General features: G+C 38.3%; 1 protein-coding gene across 1 annotated transcript; it reads right to left on the bottom strand.

Annotated features, from left to right (window-relative positions):
- Positions 1 to 2,652: 2,652 nt before the first annotated feature.
- On the bottom strand, positions 2,653 to 3,589 carry CLDN14 (claudin 14). The gene has a single exon (XM_053456279.1). The coding sequence runs from the start codon at positions 3,587 to 3,589 to the stop codon at positions 2,879 to 2,881; it is 711 nt and encodes a 236-aa protein (XP_053312254.1). The 3' UTR covers positions 2,653 to 2,878.
- Between the last annotated feature and the right edge of the window lie 12,684 nt (positions 3,590 to 16,273).

The raw sequence follows: 16,273 nt of genomic DNA, 5'->3' as shown, positions 1-16,273 counted from the left end.
TTGTGAGCGACTTTCCCTGCTGAGACGCCAAATTGATTTTGAATATACCAAACAAGCCCAGCTTGCCCAGTGAAATTATTTTTCTCCATAGACTTTGATTCGTCAGAATGTCAGGCTGTGTGATTAAGACTGAGCCATTCTATTGTTTCCCACAGTCAGTATGAAATAGAATCAGAGGGTTTGTCTGGTAGATCGGGGCTCAGATAACGGAGCGAGAACTCGTACGATGGCTAATAGGCAGCTACCTGAAAAAAATTATATTACATAAAATCGAAAACTTAAAAAAAACAAAAAAAAATAGAAAACAACGCAATTTCCGTGAAAGCTCATTTTTATTGTGATGGCGGGAGTTTCCCTTTAAACCAATTTACCTGTGCATTAAAATGACACAGTCTGCATTGGGCTGATTTATCTTAAAATAATCAATTATTTTAATATTTAAAATGTGTGGCTTTTTTCCCCTCTATATATGTAACCATGTTTCTACCTGTCAGGTCTGCGTCATTGTGAGAGATCCCTCCTGCCACCACGGATCAGTCAGCAGGCAATAAAGTAACAGGCGCCTGTTTACTGATTAAAATCTGCAATAAATATATATAATATATATATATACTTAACACTCATCTACAGACACCAGATAGGCCAGAAGGCTTGTTTTCCCCTCAGAAATCTCATGGTGCTGCCACAACCACAAGGGATTCTGGGTAGGTGCATGCAAATTAGGTCAATAATACTCACATATATATATATACTGTATATGTATGAGAAACCCCCTGTACTGGATGTGGACGCCTGTCTTGCCTTCCACAGTTTAATGGGAAGTAGTAAAAAAAAAGGGGGTTAAAAGCTGCATTTTGTGTTTACTCACGATATCAACTAAAAAATGAGTTGGAAACATTTAAATAATGTGACAAATAAGCAAAAACAGGAAGGGGGCAAATACTTCTCCCATAATAAATCTAATGAACCAGAAACAAATAAAGTAAAAAAAATAAATCTAATCAACCTCGAGAAGAAGCCGCCTTGTTGTCTGCATCGTTTTATGAAAGCACACATTTCTAAAACTACCATCATCCTCAGCCAGCCCCGAACATGTATAATATATTCTTTTGCCATCAGGAATGTGGGAAACGTTAGTGCCGGGAAATGTTAAACGTCGCTCACTTCTTAAAAAGAGTAAAAAAAAAAAATATTGATATTATTGGTCATCAAACGGATATCTTGGGTTTCTTTATTTTAGAGAAAAAAGAGAACTTTGGGAAAAACTTTGTTCTTCCCCCGGCCCGTGGATCCCAGAGGTTCCGGGTAACGCAAACATATACTAAGAGAACTAAACGTAAAGAGGCAAATACGTTTAACGAGACGAGGATATTCTGCAGATGTCGGTGAACGCAGACATTTAAATATCATACGATAGCCTAATGACTCGTTAGCCGAGGAGGAGACCTTTACTGCCTTCCTCTGCCAGGCTCGCATACTAAGCCCACCGGGCCCTGCTTCCCTGCGCTGCGTCTCTGGGGGGCCATAGGCATGTTTGACTTGGCTGGTGGATGAACAGATGGTGAAGCCAGGTTAATGGCGGTATTAACCCCGCTCCCGTGGAAATGTTGCTCTTAGCCGCCACGAGAATAGCACAGGATAGACTTCTCTATGGATGGAATTTCAACCGAGCGACTGGAAGCTGCCAAACTCAGGGGTCTGCTGGTCCCCCGATCCAGTAACCTGCGCGATGTGATGCCTAGAGAAGCGAGCCGGACCGGCGGGGATCGTATAATTAGTCTGGTGGAAAAATTAAAATTTGGCAAATGCTGCTTTTAAACGTTGGTTCCTTTTATAGTCGCGTGGAAATAACTGGAACCACTTCAGAGGGGAAATAACTTTATGAAGAGGTTTGATGATTAATGTGGGTTTTCAGAATGATAATGATACTTTATATAACCATTTATCCAGCATTGATGTCACCACAAGAGGTTATTATCCTCTTTTTACTGATAAACTTCCCAAGAGGACACCGTCTCCACCTTTGGGACCCAAAATCCCTCTGTTCTTCTTTCTAGGAGCTCACAATGTTTGCCCCACCACTGCCCTGACTCCATAACTCCGCTGGGACAGAAAAGCGAGAGCTCCGAGGGCAAGTTCCCAGCCATGCGCAGGAGCCGCTCAATCATCTGATTTATCTAACGGAACCCCAGAGGAGGACGCGCCGGCGACAGCCCCTCGTTAGAGTCTTGGGACTGTCGACCTTTTGGACCCAAATCCATCTGTCCCACGATCCTCAGGTAGCTAAACTCATTACCTCCCAACATTTCATGAAGATGGACGCTTTAGTGGAGTGAGGCAGGAGACCTCTGACTTCTCAGTATCTATTTATGCCACAGAGTAAGGCAATTATAAGGATAACAATGCATTTCGCTAGCACAATTTCATTTATAAACCCATTTGTTGTCTCTATGCACATTATTGCACCTTTTGGGGCTGTAGAACCCTCATCCCCAGCAAACATTCCGAGCTCCTAGAAAAAAAGGACATCATAGGATGATTTGGGGTCCTAAATGGTCCTAAACTTTCCCCCCTTAAGAGTGATTCGCATTATCAAAAATAATACATTCCGTTATGTATAAGTAACATATACACATTTATTACACAAGTTATTTGATAAATGGTCTTCCCAGTAACACTATTTACTCCGCGTAGAATTCCGTAATAAAATGTAAAAGATAAGCATCCCGTGCCGTATATATACAAGTCTTTCCTCCTCAATATACATCAGAGATCTTCCTCATAGCTTTACAAACACAGTAAACATCGAATTATTGAACGTCATAAATAGAATTTCAGTCATTGCACATAAGTGTCTCGTTGCGTAGTCGTCAAGCACTCAGACAAAGTCATTGATTTGATACCCATGGCGCGAAGCAGATGACCACGCGGGAGAATGGCTGCTTTTGTGGACAGTTGGTAATCTCCTCGATGGAGTCAATCTGGTGTTGTATGGTGCATGGATGTATGGTACCTGCTCAACATTGCGTTGACATGATGAGAAGAGTAGCATCGCTCCTCCAACTATTGTTAGCCCCCCAGAGATAAAGCCAACGTAGAGAGCCTGCCCTATCTCGTACTTCATGCCGAATGGAAGCGAAGGATGGTAGAAGGCTTGGATCACATCATTGGTAGTCCATGCTATGGGAATCAAGCACAGGAACCCAGCCAGGATAAAGAAAGTCCCACCAAGAACAGCAATTGACTTCTTTGTCGACGAGCCCTTCGCACATTGAGTACACTTCATGCCAAAGACTGACACCACGCAGGACAATATCGAAACGACACAGGATGAGACCATCATGGCTCGAGCAATCTGCAGGTCACGCGGGAGTGCTAGCTGAGACTGGTGAACTTGGCACTGGTAAATGCCGGTGCTATGCCACACGCACTCCATCCATAGGCCCTTCATGTAGGCTACGGCGGTGATGATGTTGGTACCCACGTGCGCCGTTCTCCACCAGTGAGGCAGTACGGTGGCAACGATGGTCCCAACGAACCCAAGAAGAGCCACAGAGAACCCCAGCAGTTGGACAGCCATGCTTGCCATTGTTGACACGGGTTTGTTGTTAAACTGAGGTTCCTTGACTCGCTAATCGCCTTTCTGCCAGCTTCACGTTTCTACCTTGCGGTAATAAGACAGAAAGCGGAGACCGAAGTTAAACATTATCTGAATGCATTAACCGAGCGCCCAATAAGACTCCAGATGTTAAATAGATTAGCATATTTATTGCAGCTCTTGGTAATAATAAGCATGGTTAATAGGCTGTTTATAAAAAAAATATATTTTCAGCAAACCTGACGTTTTATAGCCAAAGGTGATACCTTTTATTGGGCCAACATCGCATTCAACTAAAGACTCTACCTTCTCTTGGACCGGTAGGCACGGCTATTGGACGGCTATATCCATTTTTATATCTTAATAATTAAAAGATGATTATTAAAGACACCAATATAGATTATTCTTCTGTTTTTTTTAGCATGTGTCCCGGGCACCATTCAGCAAAGGAGGAGGGGAAAAAAGCGTCTAACGCCATGCTCAATATACCCTATCCAGACTTATCTTTAATAGGGAGAGGGTTCATTCTACAAAATAAACCTAGAACCGACATTATTCTAGACACTCACATGACAATATATCAAGATCCAAGCAGTTAAGAGGGCAATTGCCCCTAGTCTCCCAATCCCCCCCCCAGCTCCCTATTACATGTATGAATATGAAGGTCATCCAGCGACATATTATCAGCTAAGGGCAGCAGGTCTGGAGGGGCCACAGAGGTTCCTCTGGACCACACCATGGGCAGATTTCCCTATTGGGGCGATCAGGACCCCCGCAGTGCACCACGGCTCCTTGTTCTCGTTATAATGGTGATCTCTGATTCCTTAATAGGCAGCGGGCTGGGATATGACGACCTATCCCGGCACTCAGAGGACGGTGGACACCTACGGAGGGGCAGCCTAGGACGTCATTGGGGGGTCACTGTAATTATTAACCCTTGTTTATTATGTATATCGTATACATCACAAAACCATGGATCAGTGTGTATCAATGATTACCGAATTTCATCTTTTCACAGCTTGGGAGGGTTTCCAGTAGAGGATCATTAAATCATTTTAGGCAAACTAATGGGTAGAGAGGAGCTGTCACATACTAGAGCGCCCCCAGACACGGGTAATATCTCTACTATCTGTAAATGCTATCTATGAATCGCGTCTGTCTATTCTTCTCACCAAACCATAAATATAAAAAATCCCTTTATTAGCGCATCATGGTTTAAATCGTCGCCTCGTTCCGCGGCGATAATTACGCCGGAATTACTATTAATCAATAATCCTCGGCATTCTCTGCAACCGTTCCGTTGTGGAAAAACCATTCATTAAAGGAAATGGGGCGATAGTTCAACGAAGACAGAACGCGATTTAAACGAACGCAAAAGGAAATGAGTTCCTGCTTCGGTGAAAGTTAAATATTCATTCGCCTGACGGTGGTGGTTATTTTTAGAAACCATTAAGAGCTATTTTTACTTCACATTTACCAATGAATTTTCTAAATTTGGAAAATGTGCGCTCGTTAGGTTTTTATTTCCACGGAATTGCGTTTGAAAAGTGTTAATTGTTGGCCTGTTGAGATTGGTAATTAGTCATTTCTAACCCGATTCTGATCCCTTTATCCTGGTTTTTTCCACGCTGTTGATTTAGTAAAACACCTAATTAATGGTTTTTCACAATCAGTTCAATTGTTTTGTTCGGACTTGTTTTATATTATTGTTATGTTGTAGAACCAGGAGTAATTACTGATCAGCAGCCAGGTGATACATAATGCAACACAGTCTTTTAGAATTTTTAGCACCATTTTTTCTTAAATTTTGTGTTAATGGTTCATTTCTGCTTCGTACTTTCCAACTTCTAGATTTCCATTTTTTGGGACACAGTCCTGTCCATAAATGGCGCCATGACATCACACCCCACCAATGTTATATGTTTGTCCTAAAAAACAGAAGTTATGCCTGTGTTCTATTTTTCACGTATATGTTGCTCTTTAAAAACATATTAAATGTAGAAAAGTGTTCACGGCACAGAGTTTGAAAAGTGTTCTTCTCACCATAGCAACCAATGGAATGATCCAGTCAGGAAGTGTGTTTGTTGGGCTTGGAACCAGAATCACATTATATGCATGTAATTTTTTTGAAAGGGTTTGTTATTGGGCGGCTCATCATACCGGCAAACATCCCTGGGTCGCACTCTTGGTTGTCTCGATCCTGCTATTTATAGGAGGCTGGAAAGAGGCGTGACTAGGATTAGGGGGAGGGGCTAACTGTGCATAGGGGCAGCATTATCCAAAACCCTTGGTGACCAAACATTACTCCCCCCACCTGGAGTTTGATCACAGCTCTGATTTCTAGAGCCACTAGGAATGCTGCTCACCTACGAGCCTCTGGCCCTCGAGGGCCGAACACAGACCAGAAAGTTTGATTTAACAAATAATGCTAATAGGTTTTTAGGTGATTTGATTCAGCCACCTGCATGGGTATAAAGCCGGTCCGCGGCCCACTGGTCCCTGTACCATTGTGTACGAACTCAAGATGGAGAACATAACTGTGACATCATACCTTGGAGCCAACAGTGGTCATCATATCTACGGTGAATGAGACACAACATCTTTTGAACTAGCAGGTGTAAGCATGAAGCAAAATGCTAGTGCAAGGGCACCAGGGTCCGTGATGGTGACAGGGCTGGGGGACATTATTGGGGCCATAAAGCATTTACTCAAGAACCCCTCTCACTCACTCTCCTGGTGGCTGCTGGCGGACAGCACCACCACCTCCACCACGCATGTGTCTTCTCAAAGTCTAACATCTAGTCAGCATCCGTCCATCGAGACGATACGCCATCCTGGATAACGGAGCATTAACGTAAAAACACCGCATGTGGACCGGGGACTCTGTTAGCTCTGTTTACAAAGGAACAAAATGTGACTATTTCTTTAAATGCGCGTTTGGAACGGAATACTGCAGGGTTCCATTAACATGTAGGATACAATTGCTTATGAGCTTTCCAGACGGAGGGAAACATTTGGTCGAGGCTTTAATTAGTGAAGCCCGGGCTGTTCCTAAGAATTCTGGAGAAAAAAAAACCTAGAAAAATTCTGAGAAAATTCATATTTCATTATACCAAAGAGACACGATTTCCTCTCTAGGAGCCTCTCACCTGGCTGCCAGCTCTGCGCTGTTTTATTTAGCCGACGACCAGAAGGTGTTAATTAGCGTCTCGCTTACCTAATGAGAGCGGTTAACCTTTCTCCTGCTGGTCTTCACTAGTATAGAAACAGGAGGCAACGTTCACCCTGTCACACTGATTATATTTCGTGTATACAACCAATCACCAAAAAAAGAAACATCGAGGAACATAAACAAGATGTCAGAATCCATATAACAATACGTATCACAGAAACAGATGTCTCTAGGAAGCTCTCCGTGAGTGACATGATCCTTGGCAGTCTGCAATATTTATCTGTCATCTCTAAACAGTGAAATTAGAACAGTCCAAACAAGGAGTCCATCACACGCCATCACACGCCATCACACGCTATCACACGCTATCACACGCTATCACACGCTATCAGCGGAGGCATGTATAAAAAAATAAAAAATAAAAAAAGAATAAAAAAGGGATGAATGTAATGGGTAATAATGTTGGTTATAATGTTGGTTATAATGTTGGTTATAATGTTGGTTATAATGTTGGAACTGATGGGATTCACTGGCGTACCCTTCCAGGTAAAGAATGCTTTACGCATATAAGATACTCGTAACAATGGTTTTAAATAAGCTGCCATGTGTTTCTGTGTTTCCCTCAATAATTATGACCACATTATTATGGATTTAGGAGTATGGGTAAGAAATGTTATATCTGAACACACAGTTACATCACACGGAGTGTACAGGGTTACTCATTTGTTATGTGATACTATGTTTCTAGGTTTCACCCGGAGTCTCTGTGTGAAGTCCTGCTTCCCCGGGACTCTGGCTTAGTTTCTTCTTTCTCTGGGAAGGGAAGGATGCTTGGCCACGCCCACTCCCTGTCTATGATCCGCCCACCTTTCCCTACTCCCTGTCCAGGCTGTTATGGACTGCCTGCATCCCTATGGACAGCTAGCCCTGCCCCTACACGAGGCCGCTCCTCCCAAAGAGGGAGAACTGCAGGTAGCCCATCCTGGGACATGGGGGTCTACAGTCATTTTTCCAGGGGGGATGCTATGCCTACCCATGGGTTGGGGCATAGGCAGTATAAGGCGGAGCATGGGTGGCCCTAATATGTCCCACCTGTTCCAATGGGGTGTGACACCATCAAAACGATATATAGCGTTGGAATTGCCAAAGTCGCTGATCGTTACCATTGATGCTGTAGGAGCCTCACCTGTACAGTACACAGACGGACACCGTTCCAGGGGGTAGCAAGTGCTATAAGCTATTAACGGTATATATACATATATACGGTATATATATACCGTTAATAGCTTATATATAAGCTATGGGTATACTAAATTAATTTAGTTATACTAAGAGCTGCGACAAAGACACTTTCCCATTAAATAAAAACAATGCATGCTTGCATAATTTCAGAGAATTATTATTAGAATATGAAAAAAAAAATATTCTGCCAAATAAGTAAACATAATTTGTAAAAATTAGCACAAAAAAATCACAGCAAAGGGACTTTTCCGGAAACAAAAGCATACCGGTTATAAAACATGTTTATTATCACACAGAAGGGTTAAATAACACGAAATGTAACCTTGCCAAAAAAAAGGCTCTCAAATAAAAATGTTCTTAAAATGCCAATGGAGCATAAAGTAGCAAAAAAAAACAGCGCGAGAAAGTTAAGCAGCGCAGGGAAACAGCCTTTAAAACGTTATTATTATATGTGTTTAAGGTTTGTTTACATTAAACTGCTCCTGTAAGCAATCCTTAAAGAAGTTTAATCGGCATTGGGGGGCAAATACATTGCCGCTGCTTCGTAATGTATCATGTGCCTATGTACAAGCTAAAGGCCATGAGTTTAACCCTTTAATTAGCGCTACAAATACTATGAGTTAATGGCTATGACTTTAACCCTTTAATGAGCGCTACAAATACTATGAGTTAATGGCTGTGAGTTTAACCCTTTAATGAGCGGTACAAATACTATGAGTTAATGGCTATGCGTTTAACCCTTTAATTAGCGGTACAAATTATATTTGTATTTGGAAATACCAATACAATGATTTGTTGGAAAAAATATTAATTTTGTATCAAATGGAATAATCTATGTTATAGGACCTAACACTGTTTTGCTAAAGGATATATCATGATATTATGCATTTTTTGGCATTTCATGATTTAACAAAAATAAGTTTACTTGACAAAAAAATATTTTTGCTGTATTACTTTATCAAAATCCATGCTTCTGTTGCATTTTTTATATATATAAACATATAATCATCTTACTTTTTTAATTGAAATTCATATTGTCATTTATAGCATACATTTTTAATGATTACAAATCTGATTTTAATCTCTGAGCTATCTGATTGTCTGTAGTCCAAGCGTTGTAGACAATCAGGGGAAATCATTATTGGTTGATTTATATACGTATAGAGAGTTTGTATCGAGTCGCTATTCAGTCTTTCAGTTACATTTAGGTGATCAACATTAAGCATGAGCTCATTTCTAGAGGGTAAGCTGGCGAGCTCTTTCCCTAATGTATGGGTTCGTCTTAGTCCGTCGGTTCTAGTTTCGTCAGACCCTTTGAATGTATGGACTGTAAGAAGCGCGAAGGAAATTGTTGGTGCTAAATAAATAAAAGCTAATAGTAATAAATAATAATAATCATGAACGAAAAGTGTGAAAAGGCTGATAAATTTCCGATGACTGGACTATCACTTTTGCTTGCTATGGTAAGAAAACAGCTTTTCAGACGTTGCAGCATACTCGGATTTGTACATAACCCACAGTGTATATACTGCATTTTATACTGTAAAGTCCAGTTTTTTAAGTTTCCTCTTTTTTCAGAATCCTAATAAGTGCAATATAAATCTCTTGGTAATGGATATCTTTTTGTGCAATATTCTCTGTGGCCACTAGATGTCACTTGAAGCTATGGAAAACACTGGGGCATCGATATCTCTACACAAATAATTTAAAGTTCTGATGCATTGTCCTGATTGTTTAAAGAATGATATTTAGAATGGAATTGATGATATTTTGGTAAACTTCCAAACCCCACAATAATATATTGAAGGTATTTTTTTAGTATTACTAGTAGAACATGGTTGTAGGCTGAGTTATTTCAAATGAGTAGGTCAGTAAGAGGTAAATGCGATGAAGCCGGAATAAATTGTGAAAATCCCAGACTTCATTATTTGTTTTAGACTCGACTTTTAGTCTCTGAGTGAGAGAAAATTGCGCAAGTGTTTTTCATCTGACGGCCCTCAAAGGGTTAAAACTCCGTCATTAGAAGGAATTTCACGTTACTACCGTAACTATTCTCTATGATGGAGTCTCTAAATGCGTAACATATTCCTCTGAATATAAATCGCGCGTGGTTACAAGACACTGCATACCTTTAAGACCAAATATTTGAAGAAGAAGAAGAAGAAGAATTCGGCTGTATTTCCAATACAAGAATGCGGTCAGTTTTAAGGCGCATGTAAAATGAAGAAAATTTAACTTTACATTGCAAAGGTGATGGTATATTATTTCCATGGCTATTTTAATGCCATAATATTTAATATTAATATTTCCATTACAAGTACTCAATTTCTTATTTTACCAAAAGAAATGTCAAAAATACTGTAACTAAATCAAACGACTATGTGCAGAAACATTAGTAGGAAAAAATAGCCCATGAACAAATGGAGTCTTTCGTTGAAGTTGACAGCTTTTAATAGGCCAACAAAGAAAAATATTAAGCTTTTGGGACCTCAGAGAACTCTTCTCTAGAATGTCGGCATAGGGGTAGCTAACAAGCAAACCTCCCAGTAAATAAATACTAACACTACTAGGACATTTGATCCCTGCCCATCCCATGCGCCCGCTATGATGCCTCCTTCACCTTATGGGCGCATGCTGGGTAAATGCTCTACAGATGTGCCTATACCGGGTGTTTTGTGTTTCGTAGGCGGACGGGCAAATTTCATCCGCATTTTCAAGGCCTGGAATTCGGGGCAAGACTTGGGGAAGTTGGCCAGCAAGAAATAATTGGGGTTTGCTGGAGTACCCCAACCAATTCAAGATGGCAGCCCATGTACAATTGCGCAATACAGGAGACCGGCTTAGCGTCACAATACCACAACAGCAAGAGTGACAATATTAACGAGACATAGTTATTATGATTAGTTATTGTATTATATAGCGCCATCAGATTCCGCAGTGCTGTACAAAGGGTAAACAGGACATGATAAGTACACAGGTGAGGAGTTAAAATAAGTTTACAATCTAGCGGGGGGTTAGGGTGTATTACACAAGAGGTTTAGAGGGAACTAAAGAGTAAACATAAGAGAGTTGTACGTGGTCTCTTTAGGATTTATGAAAAGAATATACAAATTTTGTATAATTTGCAAAGAAAAGGAAAAAAAAACAAATAAATATCTGCAAGCATGCTTATAAACCGTTATTACAAAGATTATCTTTATCTTCTTTATCAGCAAGATGGTGACAATATTTATCCAGAATTTTATTGCTAAAATGTCGCCTTTTTATTTAGCAAATTCCTTTTGGTTTCATTTTGCATAATTTCATTTTTTTGTGTCACACATTTCTGTGTTTTATGTGTTTTTTTTTTGCAAAATGACTTTAGCACTTGGGATTGCACTTTTGCTTTTTATTAATAAAATTGCATGTTTATCTCTTTTTTTTTTTACATTTATAGAAACTTGCCTTTATAAATTATTCGGAATCAATTTTATTATTTTTTTGTTTCACGCGCCTCTGTATAACGCCCCTGTATTTCTTAAATATATACGAAAAAAATAATCATTTGATTAGCGACTATAAAGCATAATTAATGGAGATATTGTATTCATTGTACCGCAAAAATATAAATATATATATATAATATATATAAATATATGATATACTATAAATATACATAAATGTGACCTTTAGTGTAGTGATACAACGTATAAATATTAATGTATTCTTAATAAGTATACACAGTATTGCTATTCATATTGTTTATTTTTTTTTAAATATTACTCCGTGATCCCAAACACGGCTCGCAGAAGCTAAGAAACGCCGTCAGGCATCAGAATGTCACAAGTCCGGAGAAGGCCTGGGGATAATTGCATAAATGTGGACCACCCGTGGCGTGCATCAGCCTTTAAGCTCCTGAAATTAGACAAAATAGTCAAGACTTCACCCTCGTTGGTGATTAATGGGCAGCTCCCCTGGTGAATGAATTCGTTATCCTATTACCTGGAACACGGAGATGACTTCATCTGAAAATTCTGCTTTATTCTGCATAATTTTGGGCTACGTTACTTACTCTAGAACAGCGATTCCCAAATATTAATGCACTCATTTATAAAATATAATAATAATAATAAATAATAATAATAAATAATAGTAAAATATATATGGTAAAATATTTTCGGGAAGTATCCAGAATTATCACATGGTAGATTTTATGCATCTTAAATATTTTATAAAATTATAATTTTATTTGCAATTGTAATATTAAAAATTAATTATATTATTGAGGAGATTTTTTTTTATTTATTTTTTAAATATATTGGTGCCTTGAAAATCCTGGTTTCTTTAGAAGATATTTTGTGTAAACTGTATAATGTCATTTGTTTAACCAAAAACGCTGTATTTGGCAAAACTGACAATTTTTTGGTTGTTTTTTTTATAGAAAGGCTGTTGAAGCAATGAATTATCTTCCAGATTAAGGAAAAAAATGTTACGAGGACTTTTAACAAAATTTTCAGATTTTTTTATTGCAATCTGGATTATGAATTGCCCCCAAAACCACAAACTTGATCGTTCCCAGAAATATTTCCAACGATCTGTGTGATCAGGGGTATTGTTTGTGCTTTCTGCTTGCTTACTTTGCCTCGCAGGCTAATACGGCACAAATTACCATTATCACATATTCATATTTGATGAATAAACAAGCAAACATTTTATCAAATACACTAAAAGTGATAAAATAAATAAGAGACTGACAATTCCTCAAATATTTACTAAGAGAGTAAATAATTCGGCACAAAGTCTTTTCCAACCATAAGCTTTTATGACGTATAGAGAATTTAATCTGCCGCAGGTACACAATGCCCTGTAAATAAAAAACATTATATTAACAAGCAGGGTCTGGGAAGCTTTACGATCGGATTTCACAGCTGATGTTCAGTGAAATAAAAAAAAATAAAAAAAATCTTTAATTAAATGTTTTTGGGTAAATAAAACCTATTACTCAAAGTTTTCTTAAATAAGCATAATGCTGCGTGTGAGATATAAATCACTGCCTCTATAATACTTATCTTATCCAAATATCTATATTTTACACATTTTCAGGATGGCTGTGAATGGGGGGGGTATTGGGTGCGGACTGGTAAAGGAAGCAGGGGGTAATAAATCCCTGTTTGACTCCGATTTGGGCAGCATTGGTAACATATTGATGATCATTCCACTTTTTAATTATATATATTGTGTTAAAAAAACAAGAAATGAAGTTTAGAGACGCTTCTATAGTTTCTACATGAACAGCCAATTGCTGTCTGCATTTGTGTCACATGACAATGATTTCCTCCTGGCAAAAATTTTGGGGGGGGGGGGGAATGTACAAGCAGGGTTATTTTTTCTCTTTTGGACAGTGTTGATGACATTATGGAGCTGATGGTGTGCCGATCAGCAATCTTAGGGTTAAAATGAATGGTTGTGCATCACACGTGACAGCGTGCCACTCAACTCCCACCTGCATGATGGCGCCCAACACCTCCAAACCCCCCACCATAACCCACCATGACGGTTATATTATCACCGATTCTATTCCTAAACATCATTGTGTCCGTTATATCCACCGGCCATTGGGGATCAATAAATACTGGAATAAAAGTGAACAAAGCACCTACACTCGTATATATACAGTATCTATAAAATACTTGCAAGGAAGCAGAACTGCACACTAAATATATCGTTTACATAAATTCATTTTATTAAAGTATCAAAAATTATTATTTTAATACGTTAGTAAGGAACAACCCCGATGCATTAATACATGATGGATCTATTAATATGTCACGAAAAAAAAATAAAAAAAATAAAAAATGGCATCCTGCAAAAATATACAAAAGGTGTAAAAATGATGTCATAGTGTCCATACGTGTATATCTGTTGCTTATAGTAATCCCTTCTTCTCCTTTAAAAATAATGTTTTTAGAAGAAAAAAAACATCAATCCACTGTAGTATTTCAATACTAATTAATTAATATTCACAATCAGTGACGATCAAGGTACTAAATTCATTCTGGTCTCCCGATGGTTATCTCAGATTCATTAATTTCATATTATATATATATTATTAATATATTATATATGATAATATTATAATATTATTTTTATATATTTATATATTAGTCCAGTAAATCAAGGCTCATTCATTTAATGAAGTGTAATTTATTGATAAGTCTTCAAAAAATAATTATATTATTAAAGAAATATTTAAAAAAACTAATATATCAATAGTTCATTGATATAATTGAACAAGGTAAGAAAAATGTTTTAACATATTATTAAGTGTATGATGCCTCCTGCTTGAATCATTATTTTTTTGTGACATATTGATATTTATTAATAACTTTCAAAAATAATATTTTTTTATACTTAAATAAAATTAATATATTTAAACTATATATATTTGGTGTGCAGTTCTGCTTCCTTGCAAGGATTCTACGTACCTTTTATGGGCTGTACAAGAGACAGCTTATTATTATTATTGTTATTATTATTATTATTATCTTTTATTTATAAAGCTCCAACAAGTTACGCAGCGCTGATTACAATACATATATTCAAGGGGTCTGACAAGACGACAAGTGACAGACTAAGACAAACCGATACATTAATTATCCTCCTATTTGCACCTAATTAGTCAATTAACATAGCTATCTACTCTGGTCTGGCCATGACATTATTATCATATATATATATATATATATATATATTGTACAGCACTGCAGGATCTGATGGTACTCTATAAAACCATAAATAATTATATATATATATACACACACACACAAATACATATATATATCTATATCAGACGTAAGCCCCACGAGGTGTCTTTATGTGGTCTAATAAGGAACTGAGGTTCTCGCTTTGGTTCTAGAAATGGATTTTAGGGAACAAATCAGAAGCATCTCATTGCTCCTTTCAAGTATAGCACTCAGGGTAAACAAGCGGCCTGATATTAAAACATTTACATATTAAATATTAAAACATTTACATTAGTCCCCAAAATACAACAATTGAATCTGTTAAAAGTAAATATAACAATGTTTGGTAAACTTGATGATTTACTAATTGAGAGATTATAGGAACTGGACCAACCCGTTCATCGTAAGAGGAGGTAGTCACCAGCGGCCGGTCTCATCGGATAGATATGGTGACTGTCCATGCTGTTTTTGTTTTATTTGTATCATTAGGTCATATAATGTGATGCGCGTTTTACCTCATACCACACACTTAATGTACTTTAACCTTCTAAGGAAAAATATAGATTTTTCTGCCCTGTGTAAATTGTAAGCTCGTTATAAAGTTATATTATAGAAACTGGCACATTCTGGGGGGGGGGGTGTCCAGACCCCCTGGCACTGAAATAGTTAATTTTTAATTCTGCCGCTACGTCTCAGTTGTATTTTTTTTCTTGTTTTCCCTGCCAAAGAACCCCCCCCAAAAAAAAAACCCTGTGGCATTGGAACTGTGACCCTTAATCCACTCTCCAGGAGCACAGAGCACATTTTCCTCACAAGAACTCTGCTGAGTACAGAAGCCGCGAGTGTTCGCCGGGGAGACGTATTTATGGTAGAAGTATTTGAAACAACTGCTAAGTTATCAGTAACATATTAAGCTAACATAGACAGATACGTCAAAAAAAAAACGTGTAAAAGGAGCAAGATTTATACGGTGCTGAAAGGTAAATGAAAAAGGATAAACGGGATCCTGAAACCTCAAACAGAAAGGTAGATTCTGTAAGCCAGGAGCGCTGTCCGGAGCGATAATTAATGACTTGCGCAGGTGTCCTGTTCTATTTTGCTAGATTTGCACCAGAACGCAGAAGAAATAGGCATGTTTTTGGTAGAACAACGGTCATTAAGGTTCCGTGCTCAGAAAATGACCACATATTATCCTTCGGTTTTATATCGCAGGGCTGATTCATCAAGCGGGTCTACGGATGTCACCGAGGTTGGGTTTGGGTTGTGACCACAGAACAAAGGGGTTGGTTGTCCTCAGAGCAGACATTGTGTGTATAAATCAATCAATCCAACATGTCAGCTCATACTCTTTCTTTAACAGCGATGGCGAGAAGACACAAGGAGTGTATATGAAGAAATTAAATTTCCTAATACAACTTTAATCTGTACTTAATGATGGGAGTTCACTGGACCATAAAGGCGTAATGTTTTAAAACACGTCTTCCTAGACCATATGGGGGCATCACTAGTTGATGAACATCTTGGACGGTTCCTTCGGTC

Source organism: Spea bombifrons, chromosome 2 (assembly GCF_027358695.1).
Source record: "Spea bombifrons isolate aSpeBom1 chromosome 2, aSpeBom1.2.pri, whole genome shotgun sequence".
Lineage (NCBI taxonomy): Eukaryota > Metazoa > Chordata > Amphibia > Anura > Pelobatidae > Spea > Spea bombifrons.
Note: the sequence above shows the minus strand (reverse complement) of the source record. Positions and strands in the feature narration are given on the sequence as shown.